General features: G+C 40.4%; 1 protein-coding gene across 1 annotated transcript in view; it reads right to left on the bottom strand.

Moving 5' to 3' along the window:
- The window catches only part of GUCA1C (guanylate cyclase activator 1C), a 224,617-nt gene extending 211,259 nt beyond the window's left edge, over nt 1-13,358 (bottom strand). The window contains exon 1 of the mRNA XM_077481122.1: nt 13,099-13,358. Within this exon, the coding sequence (XP_077337248.1) occupies nt 13,099-13,293 (195 nt within the window). The 5' untranslated portion in view covers nt 13,294-13,358. The remainder of the gene's footprint in view (nt 1-13,098) is intronic.
- Between the last annotated feature and the right edge of the window lie 3,822 nt (nt 13,359-17,180).

The raw sequence follows: 17,180 nt of genomic DNA, 5'->3' as shown, positions 1-17,180 counted from the left end.
CCCTGCCGGCGGCGCGTGTCCACGGCAAGCTCCATGAGTTGGGTCGCGGGTCCCACGGACTCGATCACCGCGGGGATACCCTTGAAACAAGCATCTCACCGTTCTGCCTAGTGATACTGTCACATGATACATCAGTGATGTGTCACACGTAGCCACGCCCCCCCCACAGTTAGAAACTCTCCCCAGGGCACACTTAACCCATACACTGCCCCCTAGCGGTTAACCCCTTCCCTGCCAGTTTCATTTACACAGTAATCCGTGCATTTGTATAGCATTGATTGCAGTATAAATGACAATGGTCCCATAAATGTGTCAAAAATTTCCGATGTTTCCGCCATAATGTCGCAGTCACAATAAAAATCACTGATCACCGCCATTACTAGTAAAAAAAAAAATTAATTAATAAAATGAATAAAAATGCCATAAAACTATCTCCTATTTTGTAAACGCTATAACTTTTGCGCAAACCAATAAATAAATGCTTATTGCAATTTTTTTTTACCAAAAATATGTAGAAGAATATGTATCAGCCTAAACTGAGGAAAAAAATCTTTTTTTATATACTTTTGGGGGATATTTATTATAGCAAAATGTAAAAAATAATGCGCTTTTTTCAAAATTGTCGCTTTTTTTTGTTTATAGCACAAAAATAAAATCCACAGGAGTGATAAAATACCAACAAAAGAAGGCTCTATTTGTGGGAAAAAAAGCACGTCAATTTTGTTCGGGAGCCACGTCGCATGACAGTGAAATTGTCAGTTAAAGCGACGCAGTGCTGAATCGGAAAAAAGTGCTTTGGTCAGGAAGGGGGTAAATTCTTCCGGGGGTGAAGTGGTTAATGGCTGCGTGTTGAGTTATTTTGAGGGGACAGCAAATTTACACTGTTATACAAGCTGTACACTCACTACTTTACATTGTAGCAAAGTGTCATTTCTCCAGTGTTGTCACATGAAAAGATATAATAAAATATTTACAAAAATGTGAGGGGGGTACTCACTTTTGTGAGATACTGTACATAAACTTATATCTAAGGAAAGACATCATCTTATTATAGACTACTAATAAAGCGTTCAAATAACATAAACGCAAAAGGGTTACCATCTGAGCTAACCACCCGAAGAAGCATATATATTATATGAAAGATCATGGACTCGGATGCATAACATTAATATAACTTAATCACAATGAAATAGTGTTGATAGCAATAATTCCTCTTACTTATTGTGTGATAGTTAAGGTGCTTGCAACTATCAGACATAGCAATGTCCCATATGAGGAATCATATTCCCCACAATGTCCCATATGAGGAATCATATTCCCCACAATGCACAGGAGAGTCTGGATTACAAAGAAGGCTACAAAAACATGATGCCAAGGTTGGCACAAAACAATGAGGGGAAAAGAAAAGAAGAAAACAGAATAAAAGAGAGGAAAATTCATCCGGGAACCTCCAGTTGGTCGACTAGAAAAATAACTCTATGTATGAGGGACCTTCAATTAGGCAAGCCAGGGGGACCATATTTCATCAAAAAGGGATTGTTTGTGTAATGTAATGAGCAGACACTGGCAGCATTGCTAAAACACCCTGAGAGACCCTGTGTCAAAGGGACATATCACTGTGGCGACAAGGATTGTGGATTTTAGCACACATGGCTTTCATAGGGTTTATTCAACCATTTGATCCTGCTGCTGAACCATGGAGCTCCTGGGTGGAGAGGCTGGAGTAGTATATGGAAGCAAATAGTGTGGCTGTGGAAAAGAAAGTTGCAGTTTTCCTCACAGCATTGGGTCAAGCTGTATATGGCACTCTCAGAGACTTAATTTGTCCAGACAAGCCGGCCTCTAAGCACCTGCCTGAGTTAATTCAGAGGCTACATGCGCACTACAACCCAAAGCCATTAGAAATCACAGAGCGGTTTAAATTCTACAGTAGGAGGCAGCATGCTGGGGAGGATATAGAGACTTATATCATTGCTTTACGTAAACTAGCTGCCACTGGTCAGTTTAGAGACTACCTGCAGGCAGCTCTCTGCGACATGTTTGTCATGGGACTCTGGGACCCAGCCATTCAAAAACATTTACTCACAGAACCCGACTTGACTCTGACGAAAGCCATGGACCTTGCTACAGTCATGGAGTTGGCTACATGGGACGCCACCCTACTGAAGGCGCCACCTGAACCTCCTGCAACCAGGGAGAGGAAATATTCCACACTGGTATCACCCGAAACCCACAACTGCTGTCGCTAAATCAACCTAAACCAACCTAATTCTTCTGTCTCTAGAATACCAACTTGCTACCGTTGTGGTAACACTTCTCACGGTGCACCTGCTTGCAAGTTCAAGGATGTCATTTGTTTTCTTTGTGGAAAGACTGGTCATATTGGGCATGTTTGCCACAGCTCACACTCCCCGAACACTACCACAAAAGGTAGATGTAAACAGACATTTCATGTGGATATTGACAAGAACGGCTCCAGCTCTGATGAGGAGATCTGAGTGTCCAGCATGTTGGAACACTCCTGCGATCAAAGTGGATGTCACACTCAATGGCTGTCCTGTCTCCATGGATGTTGATACAGGGGCGGCTGTATCCGTCATTTCATGGACTGATTTAAAGGCATCGGGTCTGTCCCTACCGCTCCAGCCTACGAATCTCACACTACAAACCTACAGTAAGGAACTGCTACAGCCCTTAGGTAATGTGAAACCTATTGTGACATTAGGCAAGCGCAGGGAAACTCTACGCCTTTATGTTGTAAGTAAAGGAGGTCCTCCGCTGTATGGTAGGGACTGGATCAAAGCCCTGGGCATGCCCCCTCTTGCCATTGCCCAATGTACATTGCTTTCTGAGGTAGACCATTGGGTGGAATCCCTGAAGTCACGTTTTAAGGAGGTTTTTGAGGACTCTTTGGGCTCGGTAAAAGGAAAAATGGCCCACCTTTTCTTAAAGCCTGGTGCTATACCTCATTTTTGTAAGGCAAGATCAGTGCCCTTTGCCTTGTGGAAGAAAGTGGAAGCAGAGCTGGACCATCTATTGGCTGAAAAGATCATAACTAAAGTTGATAGAAGTCCTTTCAGGCATACCTTTCACCCAATGTCTACTAGATGACATGCTCGTTACTGGTCCCACTGATGAAGAGCACAGAAAGAATGTTGAAGCTGTGCTAGAGAGACTCCAACTGTATGGTTTACGTGTCAATCTTTCAAAATGCGAATTTCTCAAGTCTCGACTGGAATTTTGCCCATGCTGTGGACCGACATGGGTTACACACTACTGAAGAAAAGGTTAAAGCCCTTATGCATGCCCCTACTCCCCAGAATGTCACACAACTCAGGTCCTACCTTGGCCTCCTAAATTACTACCACCGTTTCGTGCTGAACCTAGTACACCAGTTCTACCGGTTACATCACTTACTGGATGCAAGGGCTAAATGGATATGGACAGACAAATGTAAAGAAGCTTTTCGGCTTTTTAAAGATCTCATTCTGTCCTCTCAGGTTCTGGTCCACTACGATTTAAAGAAACACGTCACCTTGGCTTGTGACGCTTCACCTTATGGACTGGGTGCCGTGCTTTCCCATGTCATGCCAGATGGCATGGAGCACCCCATTTCTTTTGCCTCCAGGTCTTTAACCTCAGCAGAACAAAACTACTCCCAGATAGACAAGGAAGCTTTGGCGATTGTATGGGCCACAAAAAAATGTCACACGTACATCTATGGAGGGGAGTTGACACTTATCACTGACCACAAACCTCTGTTGTTCATACTGAATCCTCAGAAAGGAATTTCTACAACAACCGAATCTCCCTTACAAAGGTACGCTTTATTCTTGGGCGCTTATACTTATTCTATCAGATACCGCTCCCATGAGGCCCATGGCAATGCAGAAGCATTTTCCAGATTGCCAATTGGAGACCAAACACCTAGAGATGTACGCATAGTTGAAGTACACAGACCATGGTCCTGAATGTCCACTTTCCTAATTGCCAGACATACAGCCACAGATCCCTTCCTGTCTCAGATATTCTTGTATGTTCACGCTGGATGGCCAGAGAAAGTCCCAGGTGAATTTCCTCCGTACTTTACCAGAAAATGTGAACTTGTGACTAATGCTGGTTGCCTACAGTGGGGCAATAGAGTGATTATACCTCAGTATTTGCAATCAACCATGCTAGGAATACTGCATGATGGCCATCCTGGTGTGGTGCGCATGAAGCAGTGAGCCCGGCGCTATGTTTGGTGGCCAAAAATGGATAAAGCAATTGAAGATTATGTGGCTCAATGTCCTGGGTGCTCTCAAGCTCAGCAACCCAAAAAGAAAGGAACCCTGCTACCTTGGCCATGGCCGACAGACTTGTGGTCAAGACTCCATCTTGAAATGTATTTAATCATGGTAGACGCACATTCAAAATGGCCGGAGGTATTTCAACTGCCTTCTACTACCTCAGCTGCTACCCTTCTAGTCTTAAGGAAGCTCTTTGCTCAATATGGTTTGCCAACAGCCATAGTCTCGGACAATGGAATTCAATTTACATCGCATGAGTTTCAATCCTTCCTCAGTGGCTTGAGCATCCAACATTACAAAACAGCTCCTTATCACCCAGCCTTGAATGGTCTGGCAGAACGGTTTTTTGAAGACGTTTAAGAAGCACTTACTGTCCACTCTGGACCAGATCGAACTGTCAGAGGAGAAGCTGCTGGACTTCTTGACCATGTACCGAAACACAAAACACACACTACTGGGCTGTCCCCTGCTTTTCTTATGTTTGGCAGGCATCTCTGCACCAAACTGGATTTAGTCCGTCCATAGGAACAGTCACCAACACCTCCTCCCCCAGGCCGTCCGGGATTCCGTGACAGTGATCTTTGTATGGTTTTGGAATTACAGAGTTTTGCCTCATTGGTTTCCTGGCATAATTGATGTACCTGTTGGAAGAAGACTGTACCTTGTTCACCTGGAGAATGGCGTTTATGTTCGACGACCCCTTTCGAAATTGAAGAAGCGCATTTGCTGACCATTAGAGACAAAGCCGACCCCTCTTTCTAACCAACCACCAGAGTCTACTCAGGGCTCTACTGGTGACATATGACATGGTGTCTGGCATGATCCCACAAGTTTACAACCAACCCCTGAAAAGGTTGGTGACCATATTCCTGAGGAATCTGGACTTGTGCCTGGAGTCGCAGAGACTGATTGGTCTGTTGGACACCCACTAACATCTCCAGAACCCTTGACTGACTCTATCCGTTCCAGTGCTGTGCCACTTTGTCAGTCTGCCTGCCAAAGACATCAAATTCCTCTTTGGCAAAGCACTGAAATCTTACGGGACAGGAAATGGAGAAAAGGGGCTCCTGAAGTGCTGCGGGAGCCACAGACCTGAGTTGGGGATACTACGTGCTGAACTGATCCTGTTTGCCTTGTTCTTTATGTGTTGAATATTTTATGTGTTATGTATTTGTTCTCTTGTTATATATTTTTTTTATGTTTATTTTTTTTTCTTCGAGAAAAAGAGGAGGTGTAATGTTTATGCAGAATCACTGTGACCCTTAACCCCTTTCTCCTGATGCATGCTGGAAGAGGGGCTGTACCAGGAAGTCAGTACAGTGTGTGTGGGACTGGAAGCAGCAGCATGATACTGAGAGGGAGATCTGTTGTATATTAATCCTCCATGTAAGAATGTGCATCAGTTTCTGAGTGAGTAATAAACCTTTCCCTAGTTAAGAAGTGCATCCAGCCTGTGTGTAACTTGCTGAGCAGACACTGGCAGCATTGCTAGCAACACCCTGAGAGACCCTGTGTCAAAGGGACATAACAGTTTGTCGCGTAGAATACTCACTATCTTTTCGTTCAACATGATTCACGTAAGTTTGCGTTTCATCAATGCTATGTCTATAACAGGGCTTTTCCATGCTGTGACAATGGCAATTTTTGTCACTAGAAACATAAAATGTATCAGTGTCTGGGTATATCAAGGTGCATTTTCCACTGGTTTGTTCAGTAGGCCGACACTAGTGTCCTTGGCAATGTTAACCATTGTGACCGAAAATATGAATGAATGAACCTTCATTTAAAAGTGGCGAATCCTAGGACATGTCCACCATATGTGCAGTGGTGTACCTGCCAGGCCACAACCACTTTCCATCCTGTCTCAATCACGGCAACATTAAGGATACCTTTGTGGATTTGTGAACTCCATTTGCACCAGTCCTCCACCTCAGGGGCTATGTCCAGATCCTTCTCCCATGCCACCTGGTAAGACAATCTAGTCAGGGGACTGGTGAACAATTTGTAGAGCATAGAGACACCCCCCCGGAGAGCTACATCCTGCATGCACCTGTTTTCAAACAGGGTGCGTACTGTTAGATCAGAGCCACCTTTTTGTAATGAAGTAAGAAAGTTCAAAATTAGTTGTAAGTGGAAGTTCTCCATTGGGAGCATCTCCAAGCTGCTCACAAAGTGTAAAGAGGGACATATTCCCCTGTGGTCAAGATAATCACCTATCCTGTATAATCCCTTGTTCACCCACCAACCAAATCTATCAGGATGTATACCAGGGGGGAACAGGAGATTGCCAAACAGAGGAGCCACTGGGGTGTGAGCAGAGCATAGGGGCCATCTCCTGCAACTTGTGTCCCATATGTGTATTAAGTGTTAGCTGCGCAGCAATGTAGTATTTCCGGAATTCGGGCACCCCCAGACTACCCAGGTCCTTAGGGGTGTACATTGTAGCCCTAGCTATCCTGGATCCTTTAGTACCCCAAATAAAATGGAAGATTTGGGATTGGAATCATCGAATATCATCGGCAGGGACTAGAATGGGAAGTGTTCGAAAGTAATATAACAATCTGGGTAAGACTGTAATTTTTACAGATGTAATTCTGCCCATCCATGACAGATTAGCATCAGACTATGACTTCACATCCTCCAGTAATTTAGCAAACAAAGGTAGGTAGTTGGCTTTATATAGTGAGACTGCATTGGAGGTCAGTTGGATTCCTAAATAGGAGTGGGACATCGGTTTCCAATGGAAAGGATATTGGGACTGAATGCTCTGAAGCGTTGAAGTCGGTAGATTGACTTTTAGCGCCTCCGATTTTTCATGGTTAACTAATAGGCCGGAAAGTTTCCCAAATCAATTTAATAGAGACAATAAATTTGGTAGAGTAGTGTGGGGGGAGGTGATAAACAGCAATAGGACATCTGTGAATAAAGCACCTTTGTGGCTCTTCCCCCTACTTTCTAGCCCCAAAATGTCTGGATTATGACTACTAAAAACAATAGTGGGGATAGTGGGCATCTCTGTCGGGGTGCCTGATGGTGTGGGAATCGACTCCGACCTATGGCCGAAGGTGAGCTATATAGTGAGTGCATTGAGGCCAAAAACATAGGACCCAAATTCCATCTAGCCAGCACCCGAAAAAGGAAGGGCCACGAGAGCGAGTCAAATGCTTTACAAATATCGATAGACAGTAGCATCCCAGTCCTGTGTACGCCACCACCCCTTGAAGAGTATAATAAAGTTGATCAGTAAGTATTACACACCTCTGTATCATCAGCAAAAAGATATACTTTGCCCAACAAGCCTTTAGTTATATCTTTTTAATCTATATGTAAGTGATATAACTAAAAGTTTGTTGGGCAAGGAATGTCATTTGATGATACAAAGGTGTGTAATAGGGTTGATATCCCTGGAGGTGTCTATAACGTGTAACATGATTTGGCATTGCTGGAAGTTTGGTCAAAGAAGTAGAAACTGCAGTTCCGTGTTTCTAAATAAAAACAATGCACCTAGGAAAAAAGAATCTCCTGAGAGAGTACAACATTTGGGATACAGTATTGACCAGCACTACACAAAAAAAAAGATTTGGCGGTACTTATTTCAGATGATTTCAAAATTAGCAAACAGTGTGACCAGGCAGTAGTAAAAGTGAATAGAATTCTAGGATGCATCACTAGAGGGATCATCACTAGAGGGATCACCAGCAGGAGGAAGCAGGTTCTGATTCCCCTATATACAGTAGATCTTTAGTGAGACCTCATTTAGAATACTGTGTCCAGTTCTGGAGACCTCACTTAGAACGAGTAAAATAGAATGAGTCCAGAGATGGGTAACAAAAATGGTAAAAGGTTTGGGTGGATAAAACATATTGAAAGCAACTTCAGGAACTTAATATGTATAGTCTGCATAGCTCCCTGATTTCGAGGGACTGTTCTTGATTTGGAACAAAGACTCTTTGTCTCTCTGTCCTCCTCATTTGTCCCTTGATTTGGTCTGATCTATATTTGTGTGTCTAAAATTGTCAGGGCTGGGCTCGGCCCTTCCTTCTTAGAGCAGGCCACTCAGCTGTCAGTTAATTGCCAGCTCCAATCTTTCCACAGTGACTCAGCTGATGATGATATCCTGCTCGCCAAGTTATGCTGGTTACTTAAGCAGTTCAGTCCAGAGCCTCTCTGCCTTCGCCTTGTCAACACATCCAGAGACTCTCTCCTGTGTACCTGTTAAAGACTTGCTTGTCTGATGTCCCTTCTGGTTACTGATCTTGCTTGCTGTTCTACTACGCTCATTCTCCAGTTACCTGATTTCCTGTCTTGTCCAGAAGTACGCTGATCCCTGGCTCCCTAACGTCCTGACTATCTGTTCCGGTTACCGAACTCTGGCTATGTTTTGACTACATTTACTCTGTTTATCTTTTTACAATTATCATTATTAAACAAGTGTGATTTTTTTACTGCACTCCTGTCTCAGTCTGATTCATGGTTTCTGATAAAAATTTACTATTTATCTTTCAAAAGCTTTTTCACATTGCTAAACTTGTCATCCAAATTCTAAATGGCTGCATTTGTAAATTTCAAATGCCAGTATAAAGGAATAGTAGTGGTAAAAAAAAAGCACTTGTGGGTTCAACTAATAATTTTTCTGTATAATTCTCCTTTAAGGGGGCGTGGCAGTGGGTGTGTCCTATGCTACATACTTTTGCTAATAGGTGTCTCTCGTTCCCATCGCAAAAAAATTGGTAGGTATGAGTCTGGAGAAAAGAAGGGAAAGGGGAGACAAGATTGAAACCTTTAAATACATCAAGGGAGTGAATAAGGTTCAGGAGGGCGGTTTTTCCAATGTGAAACCAAAATCAAGGACATGGGGACATGACCTCAAACTAACTGGAGGAAAGTTCAAAACTAATTTTATAAAGTATTATTTTATTGAAATGGTAGTTGATGCTTGGAATAAACTAACAGCAGAGGTAGTGAGGCAATCAACAGTAAATGGCTTCAAACATGCTTGGGACAAACATAGATCTGTAGTCAGACAATAAAGTTAACGAAAAACAAAAAACATGCATTGTCCATATCACTTACTGTAAGCTGAACAGAAAACAAAAACAATGGTATTTTTTTCTGTAAACTTATAATCCCCACCCTCCATATAAAAGAGATAAACAAAGACAGACATATTTGCAGTGCAGCCTGGGTGGCTAGCATGGCTCCATTCATAGATGCAGTGGAGGAGTCAGTGTAGCTACCCATGTGCAAAATAAAAGAAAAATGCCTGAAAAAATACAAGAATCCAAGAAAAAAAATGTTTATGGGTTCAGCTATGCTTTAAAGGGGTTGTAAAGTCAAAAGTTATTTTTTTATCTTAATACATTCTGTGCATTTAGATAAAAAAAAAACTTCTGTGTGTAGCAACCCCCCTCAGCCCCCCTAATACTTACCTGAGCCCCATCTCTGTCTAGGGATGTCCACGAGTGTCTCAGCCGTCCGAGACTCTCCCTCCTCATTGGCTGAGGCCATTGGCTCCCTCTGCTGCCAATCAAAGCCAGTCAGCCAATCAGGAGAAGGAGGGGGTGGGGTATAACCACAGCTCTGTGTCATAATGGACAAAGGGAGCTGTGACTCCCCATAGAAAGCTGCTTGCTGTGGGGGCACTCAACAGGGAGGGAGTGGCCAGGAGCACAGAAGACGGACCCGAGAAGAGAAGGATCTGGGCTGCTCTGTGCAAAAACACTGCACAGGGCAGGTAAGTATAACTTTATGACGACTTTATGAAATGAGCTATGGTCAGTTTATTCTTAACATAATGGAGTGAATTTTCTCTGGGTGATTCCTCCTCCTGTCATCATCAATTATATAATTACATATATTGCATATACGTGTTATGTCTCTGGGCGTTGACATCTTCAGTAGGGGTTTTGGATTATAGATTAACACATCACTAAATGCCACAGAAATTGTAGCACTATATAACATATTGGTTAATTGTATATGGTAATGCACTGTATGTAGATATATAATCAACCAATATGTTATACAGTGCCACAATTATGTGGCATTTAATGATGTGTAAATCTATAATCCAAAACCACTACTGAAGAATTCTACATCCAGAGATGTAACGTGTATATGGGATATATGTAAATATATAATTTCTTAGTGCACAGATATATACTGCAGGGATGTAAGCAGTGCAGCACCGGTTGTGTGGTTTAATTTTTACATAATTACATATATTATAGCATGATGCTACAGGAGATCATATGATAGTATGGGTCCAGACAAACAAATGACTATATAATTCTCCAGAAGAACTTATGAGAATATAAATCTCCTGGATGGAATATAATAGTATGATGCTCCAGGAGAACATAAAATAGTATGATGCTTTTGCAGAAAATTAGATACTTAAAAAAAGATATAGTACGATTCTCAAGGAGAAGATCATATGATACTTCAGGAAGGCATATGATAGTATGATGCTTCATAAAAAAAAACACAGTAAAAGACTATGATGATCTATCATTGTGAAAGCTCAATAAATACAGTATGTCTTTAAAAAAATGACTATGATGAACAAGGAAAGCATGACAGTAATCTATTTTGAGACATAACTGCTGCTTTTAGAAAATATATGTGATTGTTCTGAAAGGAACATCATTGTATGAAGCTGTGGAAGAACCTATGAACACTTTGGTATAGATCAGTGGTCTCAAAACTGCAGCCCTTTGCTTGCCTTTATCTGGCCCTTGAGGCATTTTTCCTGCCTCTGACACCAACATTGGGGCACTATTCTTTCCATTTACACCAATGATGGGGCATCATTTCTCCCACTGATACCAACAATGGGGCACCATTCCTTCCAATGACAACAAGAATGGGCCCCTATGCCTCCACTGACACCAACTATTTCTCCCGCTAATACCAAAGATCGGGCATTGTTTACTCCCACCGGGCACAGTCAGGCCCCCCTAAATTCTGAAGGACAGTAAACTGGCCCTTTCTTTATAAAGTTTGGAGACCCTTGCTATAGATTGTTCACTGTTTTCTGCTAAGAAAATCAGAAAGAATGTGTTGACACTATAATTGAATATGGTATTGTATTACTTGGTAACATCCTTAAATAGTTGCCAGTTCTGTGTGTAATCCTTTGACGAATGTTTCTGCTAATAGGCAGTGTTAATGTATCTTTTCAGACACTTACTGTAAATGAAGCAATTGTTGCTAAAAATAACTAGCTAGCAGACAACAGGATAAAACCTGTAGTGCGGATCTTCACTATTATGTAACACTGTAAATGAACTGATTAACGACAGCAGACAATACAAGACAGTACCAGTCTATTGGCAATCAAAGCCAACAAATACATAGATCCAGCAACATGCACATAATACTGATCGTATCTATATAGTAAATCTGGTTGTATTTAGACAAAACCTACTTATAATCTTGTAGGGGTTAAGAAAACAACCTACCAATACATCTGGTGAATACCAATTATGAAATTGTACAGACAGGATGGATGCAATGACCACACACATCGATGCATGCTTTAATTGTAAAAAAATGAAAGATAAAAATGTGTAAAAATACCAAAAGTGACAATAGTAAAAAAAGTTGGGTATTTGTACACATTTTTTATCTTTAAATTATTTTATGCTTTTTCCACTGAAGTTTTCTGAACAGCGCCAATCTCTACTTCATCTTTTTCCATACCCATGTACTCCACCTAGGTGGAAGTAATAAGTAGAGGCAGCAGTTCCCTTTCACCTAATTAGCATATGCTTTTTCTTTTTTAACTTGTTCTCTGCTGGTATTTATTCCTTGCGCGGGATCATTTATATTTACATGCTTTAAAACCAAAAGTTTTGTTTGTGTTTGTAGATCTTTTTTTGTTTAACTGTATATATGAGTGGTTGGTCTATGTGACCACTACATGTTTATATCAAAGCACTTTTGACACACTTATCTGGATTTTTCCAGCATGTGTTTTCATTTTAAATTTAGGATGCAATACCTCTGTATGTTTCTAAGTTTCCCTCTCCACAGGTTACAGGTTGATATTTTTGTCTCCCAGTTTACTGAAAAATATAACATATTACTTTTAAATGGTTCTAAACCCTTACACGAGTGAATCGCACAGGTGCCTGAGCTTCTCCCTCGATCTCACTCACTGCTCTGCCATTGTTAAAGGGTGCCAGCCTGGCACCCTATCTATGACTTAGCACTAAGTAAGCGTGAAACGTGTCAATTGCTGTTTATTGCTCTTTATGTTTGTATAGTGACAATAACTTTTACGAGGAGTGCAGCCATCTGGAACACCTTTATTATCTCTACAGTGAAGTGGTTAGTCTCAGGTGATACCCAGAGATGAAACAAATCTTTCTACATAACTTGTACCTGTTTATCTGTAGGCCTCTCTTCTCTACAGCCATTCAATATGCAAATTGTAGATATGATTTTCTTTTTGCTTCCATAATGGTGGATTAAATTGCTTTTGCAAACATTGTGATAATGGAGTTATACATTCTGTTGCATGATTTTTCCTAAAATACAGTATGAAAATAAACTTTTTCAACCTAAGCATGAATTGCAAACTGCAATCATACAAGTAACTTGAAGATATAGAATCAGTTCTGAAATACAAGTTAGACTGACCTTGCCAGCTCATCCATTTAATCATCTAAACCTTTGATGTAAATATCTTAAGACAATAAAAACAGTTTAAGTGACTGTAAATTCGTACACACTAAAACATTTACTCAAGTATTGTTCCTTTAATTATATTTTGTATCTTAACTGTTCCTTAAAAACAACATACCTTGTTCATATCAAAGGTGGAAAATACTTGTTCAATGTATTTGTTTGCTTCAGGGTTCATTCCATGCAGACCAAGTAATCCTTTAAACTCATGCAAGCTCAGCTGTCCAGATGGACACTCTTTCATGAATTTTCTGTACCAATGATGTATCTCCAAAGCATTAATATCATCTGCAGTTGATGGAGCTGAACCCATACTGTTTATGCTATGAGCTTTTGCTTTTTGAATTCCATCCCATGCTGTAGATACATCCACTTTTCCCAGGATTTCCCAAAACACTGCACATATTACAGTAAAGATCTTTTTTAAACCTCTTAAAGCTCGTTACAGGGAAAGACTACACGTGTAAAAATAGAAACCTGGAGAGATTAAGTGTTTTATCAAATGGCTGGTTACTAAGAAGTGTTAACATTTCTAACAGTCTTTGTCTTTGTAAATTTAAGATGCAAAAAAAGTTGCATCCGTATACCTTCAATGTCCTAAGGGTGGCTCATTTTTAAATTGCACATGATATTCAAATGGTCAAGTTTGCTTTGTTAAACCAAATTCACTCAAAAGAAATTCAGAGCTCTACTACATTTCCGGTTAAAAAATATAGATAGTCCACCAGTTCATAGTTATAATTCCATAACAGATATTTTCATATACATTCTATTTTTAGGTCATTTGTTTTTATGTGGTCAATGAGGACTTACTTAACACACTTTTTTTATTTGTGATTTTTCACAGCATCAGTAGTAGATCTGAGCTAAGCTAAATAACCTTGTAATTACCCCACGAAAGCCAAATGGTGCATCTAGAACAAAAAAGAAAAGGCGTGGTAGTAAAATATTTATTTTTTGAAATTATCTTTTGAATTCAAACTTTCTTTTAAGCTCACATTTTTTTATTAGATATACTGTACAGTAGATCACAGGATTTTTATAACCAATAAATAGCGTTTATGTATGTTCAACATTCCATCGTGATTACATGAATCCTCTCAAGATGCACCAAGGGTGGCTGTTTACATGATGGTTTGCGCCAAAGGTCCTGTAACTTTTGGACCCATGCTGCATTGCAGTTCTCCCAGCCTTCGCTGTGTTTTTTATACCAGCATGAGTTTTGGCATAAGATACAATCTCCTTATCAGGGATTTCAGCATCTAAATAGAACCCCAAGCTAAACAAATGCTTCTTATTTGGACAAACTGCTTGTTTTACCCTTATGCCCATAAAAGCACTGGTGTTAAAAAATTTCCACAAAACTTTAACTCCATTTTTTTGTGTTTCCTAATCACCCTCCTCAGCCAGCCTACTAGAGCAACTTTGGCTAAAGCCTAAAGATTATAAGAGAGAAGCCTATTGCTTCTCTTGTATCGTCTAAAGCTGGTCATATATTGATAGTCTTAGCAAAATCATATGAAAATTCTCAGAACGTTCAGAGAACTTTCAAATGTCGTTCGAAAGATTTGGTTTGCTTTTAACATTGAAAAGAAATTGACTTTACCAAATGAAAACTAAATACACTGTTAGAAATTTGTTCATTTGAGAAAAACTTTACTTGTCACTCTGGTCGAAAAACGAGCTTCAATTTGACCCCCTAATGATTAAAAAAATTAACAAACTTTCTTAGAACATTCTTTTCCTATGAATCTTTGTTTAAAATTCGGCCCATCTAGAGTCAGTTTAATTCAGATAATGTGTAATGTTTTTAATTTTTTTTGTTGTCACTGGGGTAAATTTACAGAAGGCAAATATACTGTGCACTCTGCAAGTGCAATTGCACTCATTTTCCTTAGACTCTAGTGAATGAAGCTTCATTTTGTTAAGAATACCCAATCAGGCGCAAGGAAGAAAAAAAAACAAAAAACAGGATTTTTATTTGTACATGACTGGATGATGAAACTCAGGAGAGCTTTGCCACTGTCACTAAGCTTGGGGGACAAGGAGTGTAACTGCACTTCCAAAGTGCACAGTCTATTTGACTTTAATAAATATATCCTACTAAGTTAGTATGTCACTTCAATTTTCTTATTGTGACTCAAGGTGATATGGTCACTGTCACACACATGCAGCATGTTTTTAACTATGAAGGTTTTTTGCATGAGAGGGAAAGTAGGAGGCATGTGATAGGTTGAATATTCAAAATTATTTCTACTTGCCTTGTTTTACCTTTTTAATATACTCTTTATTTATAGAAACATTTTCCATACAAAACTATATGTAAAATGAAGCACAAAGGTATGAAAATAAAGTGCTGCAGAAATTACACAGCTGTCATTAGTTGAAGGCATACAAAGCACCAGCAAGAAATTAGAAGGGGCATGAGGCCAATATTGAACCAAGCCTCACTAGTGATAAACATGTACAGCGAAAACACATCAGATAATTATGGAAAAGAAAATGTATATGTCATATAAAGGCAAACATACACCATGAATATAAACAATGCTACAGAACAAATGAGAATGTCCCATACGGCCGCAAAACATACAAGAGGGGAACCCCCACCACACAATCTCAGGGCTACAATAGGGGAGGGCTCGCTGGGGAACCTGGAGTACCATCCAGTCCGAGTTGTATCTCTAAGATACCAATTTTCCATGTTGTGTAATTTCCAGCCATCTACTTACCATGTTGAGTAGTAAAGTAGATAGGATATACAAAAATAATACAAACAGAAACAAAAACAGATAGGGTGCAGGCTGCATACCGCAAGCAGTGGGCTACATAGCAAGGTTCATCTCTTCCAAAAATGAGAATCTCTGGCAGTAGGGCCTGCAAAAAAAAGAAATTGGTCAGATGTTACCTGGTCAGCTCCTGTGGAGGAAGTGAGGTCATGTGAAAATGGGGGTTTGAGATCCCGAAGCTCCTGAGCTACAGTGGATCCATGTAGCCCAGATAGAGTATAACCTGTCATTTCTATCCTTGCAGGTCGCAATCCATTCCTCCACTTCCATTATATCTGTCACCAGCCATATCCAGTCCAGGCAACTAGGAACCTATGCTTTCTTCCAGTAAATCTGAATCAAACACGTGTAGCATTTTGAAGATTTGGCAAAATCCCCTGAGAGCAATAGATGAGAAATGGAGCAAAAAGTGAAACTGGGGGTCAAGGACATCTATGTCCAGGATGACCCTTACCTGCGTTCTAATGTCTATCACGATATTACTGTACTATGATGAACATAGGAAGTCATTATTCCTTTTACACTTACAAAGTCAGTAGCCATGGCCATAAGATGAGTAGGATTCGGGATTGCAAATGGGAAATTGGAGATTGCTTTCAACAGAGGTCCACAAAAGGGGGTGTTAGACCTGATGAGTTAAGTATAACATGGGATTGCATTTAAGAGGTTAAAAAGGTGAGAGGCTGTCCAGGCATCAAGTGGTAAAGATTGTAGGTTTTGGATTCCCTCATGACTGAAGTTTGAATTTGTTGCCCATCATGAGATGTTTAAAGTGCTTGTTGTCTGTGCCAGGGGGAAGTCTGTGCTCCCTAAAACCAGTCCTAGGGCAAAAAGTAAGGAGAGATAACATCTAGAAGGAAATTCTTGTAAAGAACAGGAAGGGTAGCTCCAATAGTCAGATGAGTTTTAAGGGATCAAGAGTGACACAAAGAAAGGCAAGGGAGACAGTAAAGGGGCATTGGGAAGATATCTTGTTTAATTTAACCATATAGTTTTGTTTGAGCCTAAAGGCATCAGTTGACTGCTCAAGTGAGATGCAATGCTTTATAGTGGGTGTGAGGGTCAGGTAGGTCTCACATTTGGTTATTTGGAAAGAGTAAGAAGTGAATAACAAATACAGGGTGTTTTTTTTTTTCAAATAAATGATAGCAGTAGGGGCAGTATGCGTGAGTATGTGGTATGAAGATGGACAAGGTTTTGTATTAGATATAATAGGTAGGGTACATAAATATAAAGCCCACCATCAGGATATTAGCAACCCCTCCCCCTTCTAAATACCAAATTGTATGAAAAAAAATATCCAAATGCACATTTTACTTACCTGAACCCACGGTCACATTTCAATCCTTTTTTTGTTTATGGGGTCCATCTTTGGGTGTCCATATCACTGACTGAATGATGGGGAGATCTC

Source organism: Lithobates pipiens, unplaced genomic scaffold, assembly GCF_037356315.1.
Source record: "Lithobates pipiens isolate NorthernLeopardFrog02 unplaced genomic scaffold, aLitPip1_a1.2 Scaffold_16, whole genome shotgun sequence".
Lineage (NCBI taxonomy): Eukaryota > Metazoa > Chordata > Amphibia > Anura > Ranidae > Lithobates > Lithobates pipiens.
The sequence above is the reverse complement of the archived record's forward strand: the minus strand, read 5'-3'. Positions and strand labels throughout refer to the sequence as shown.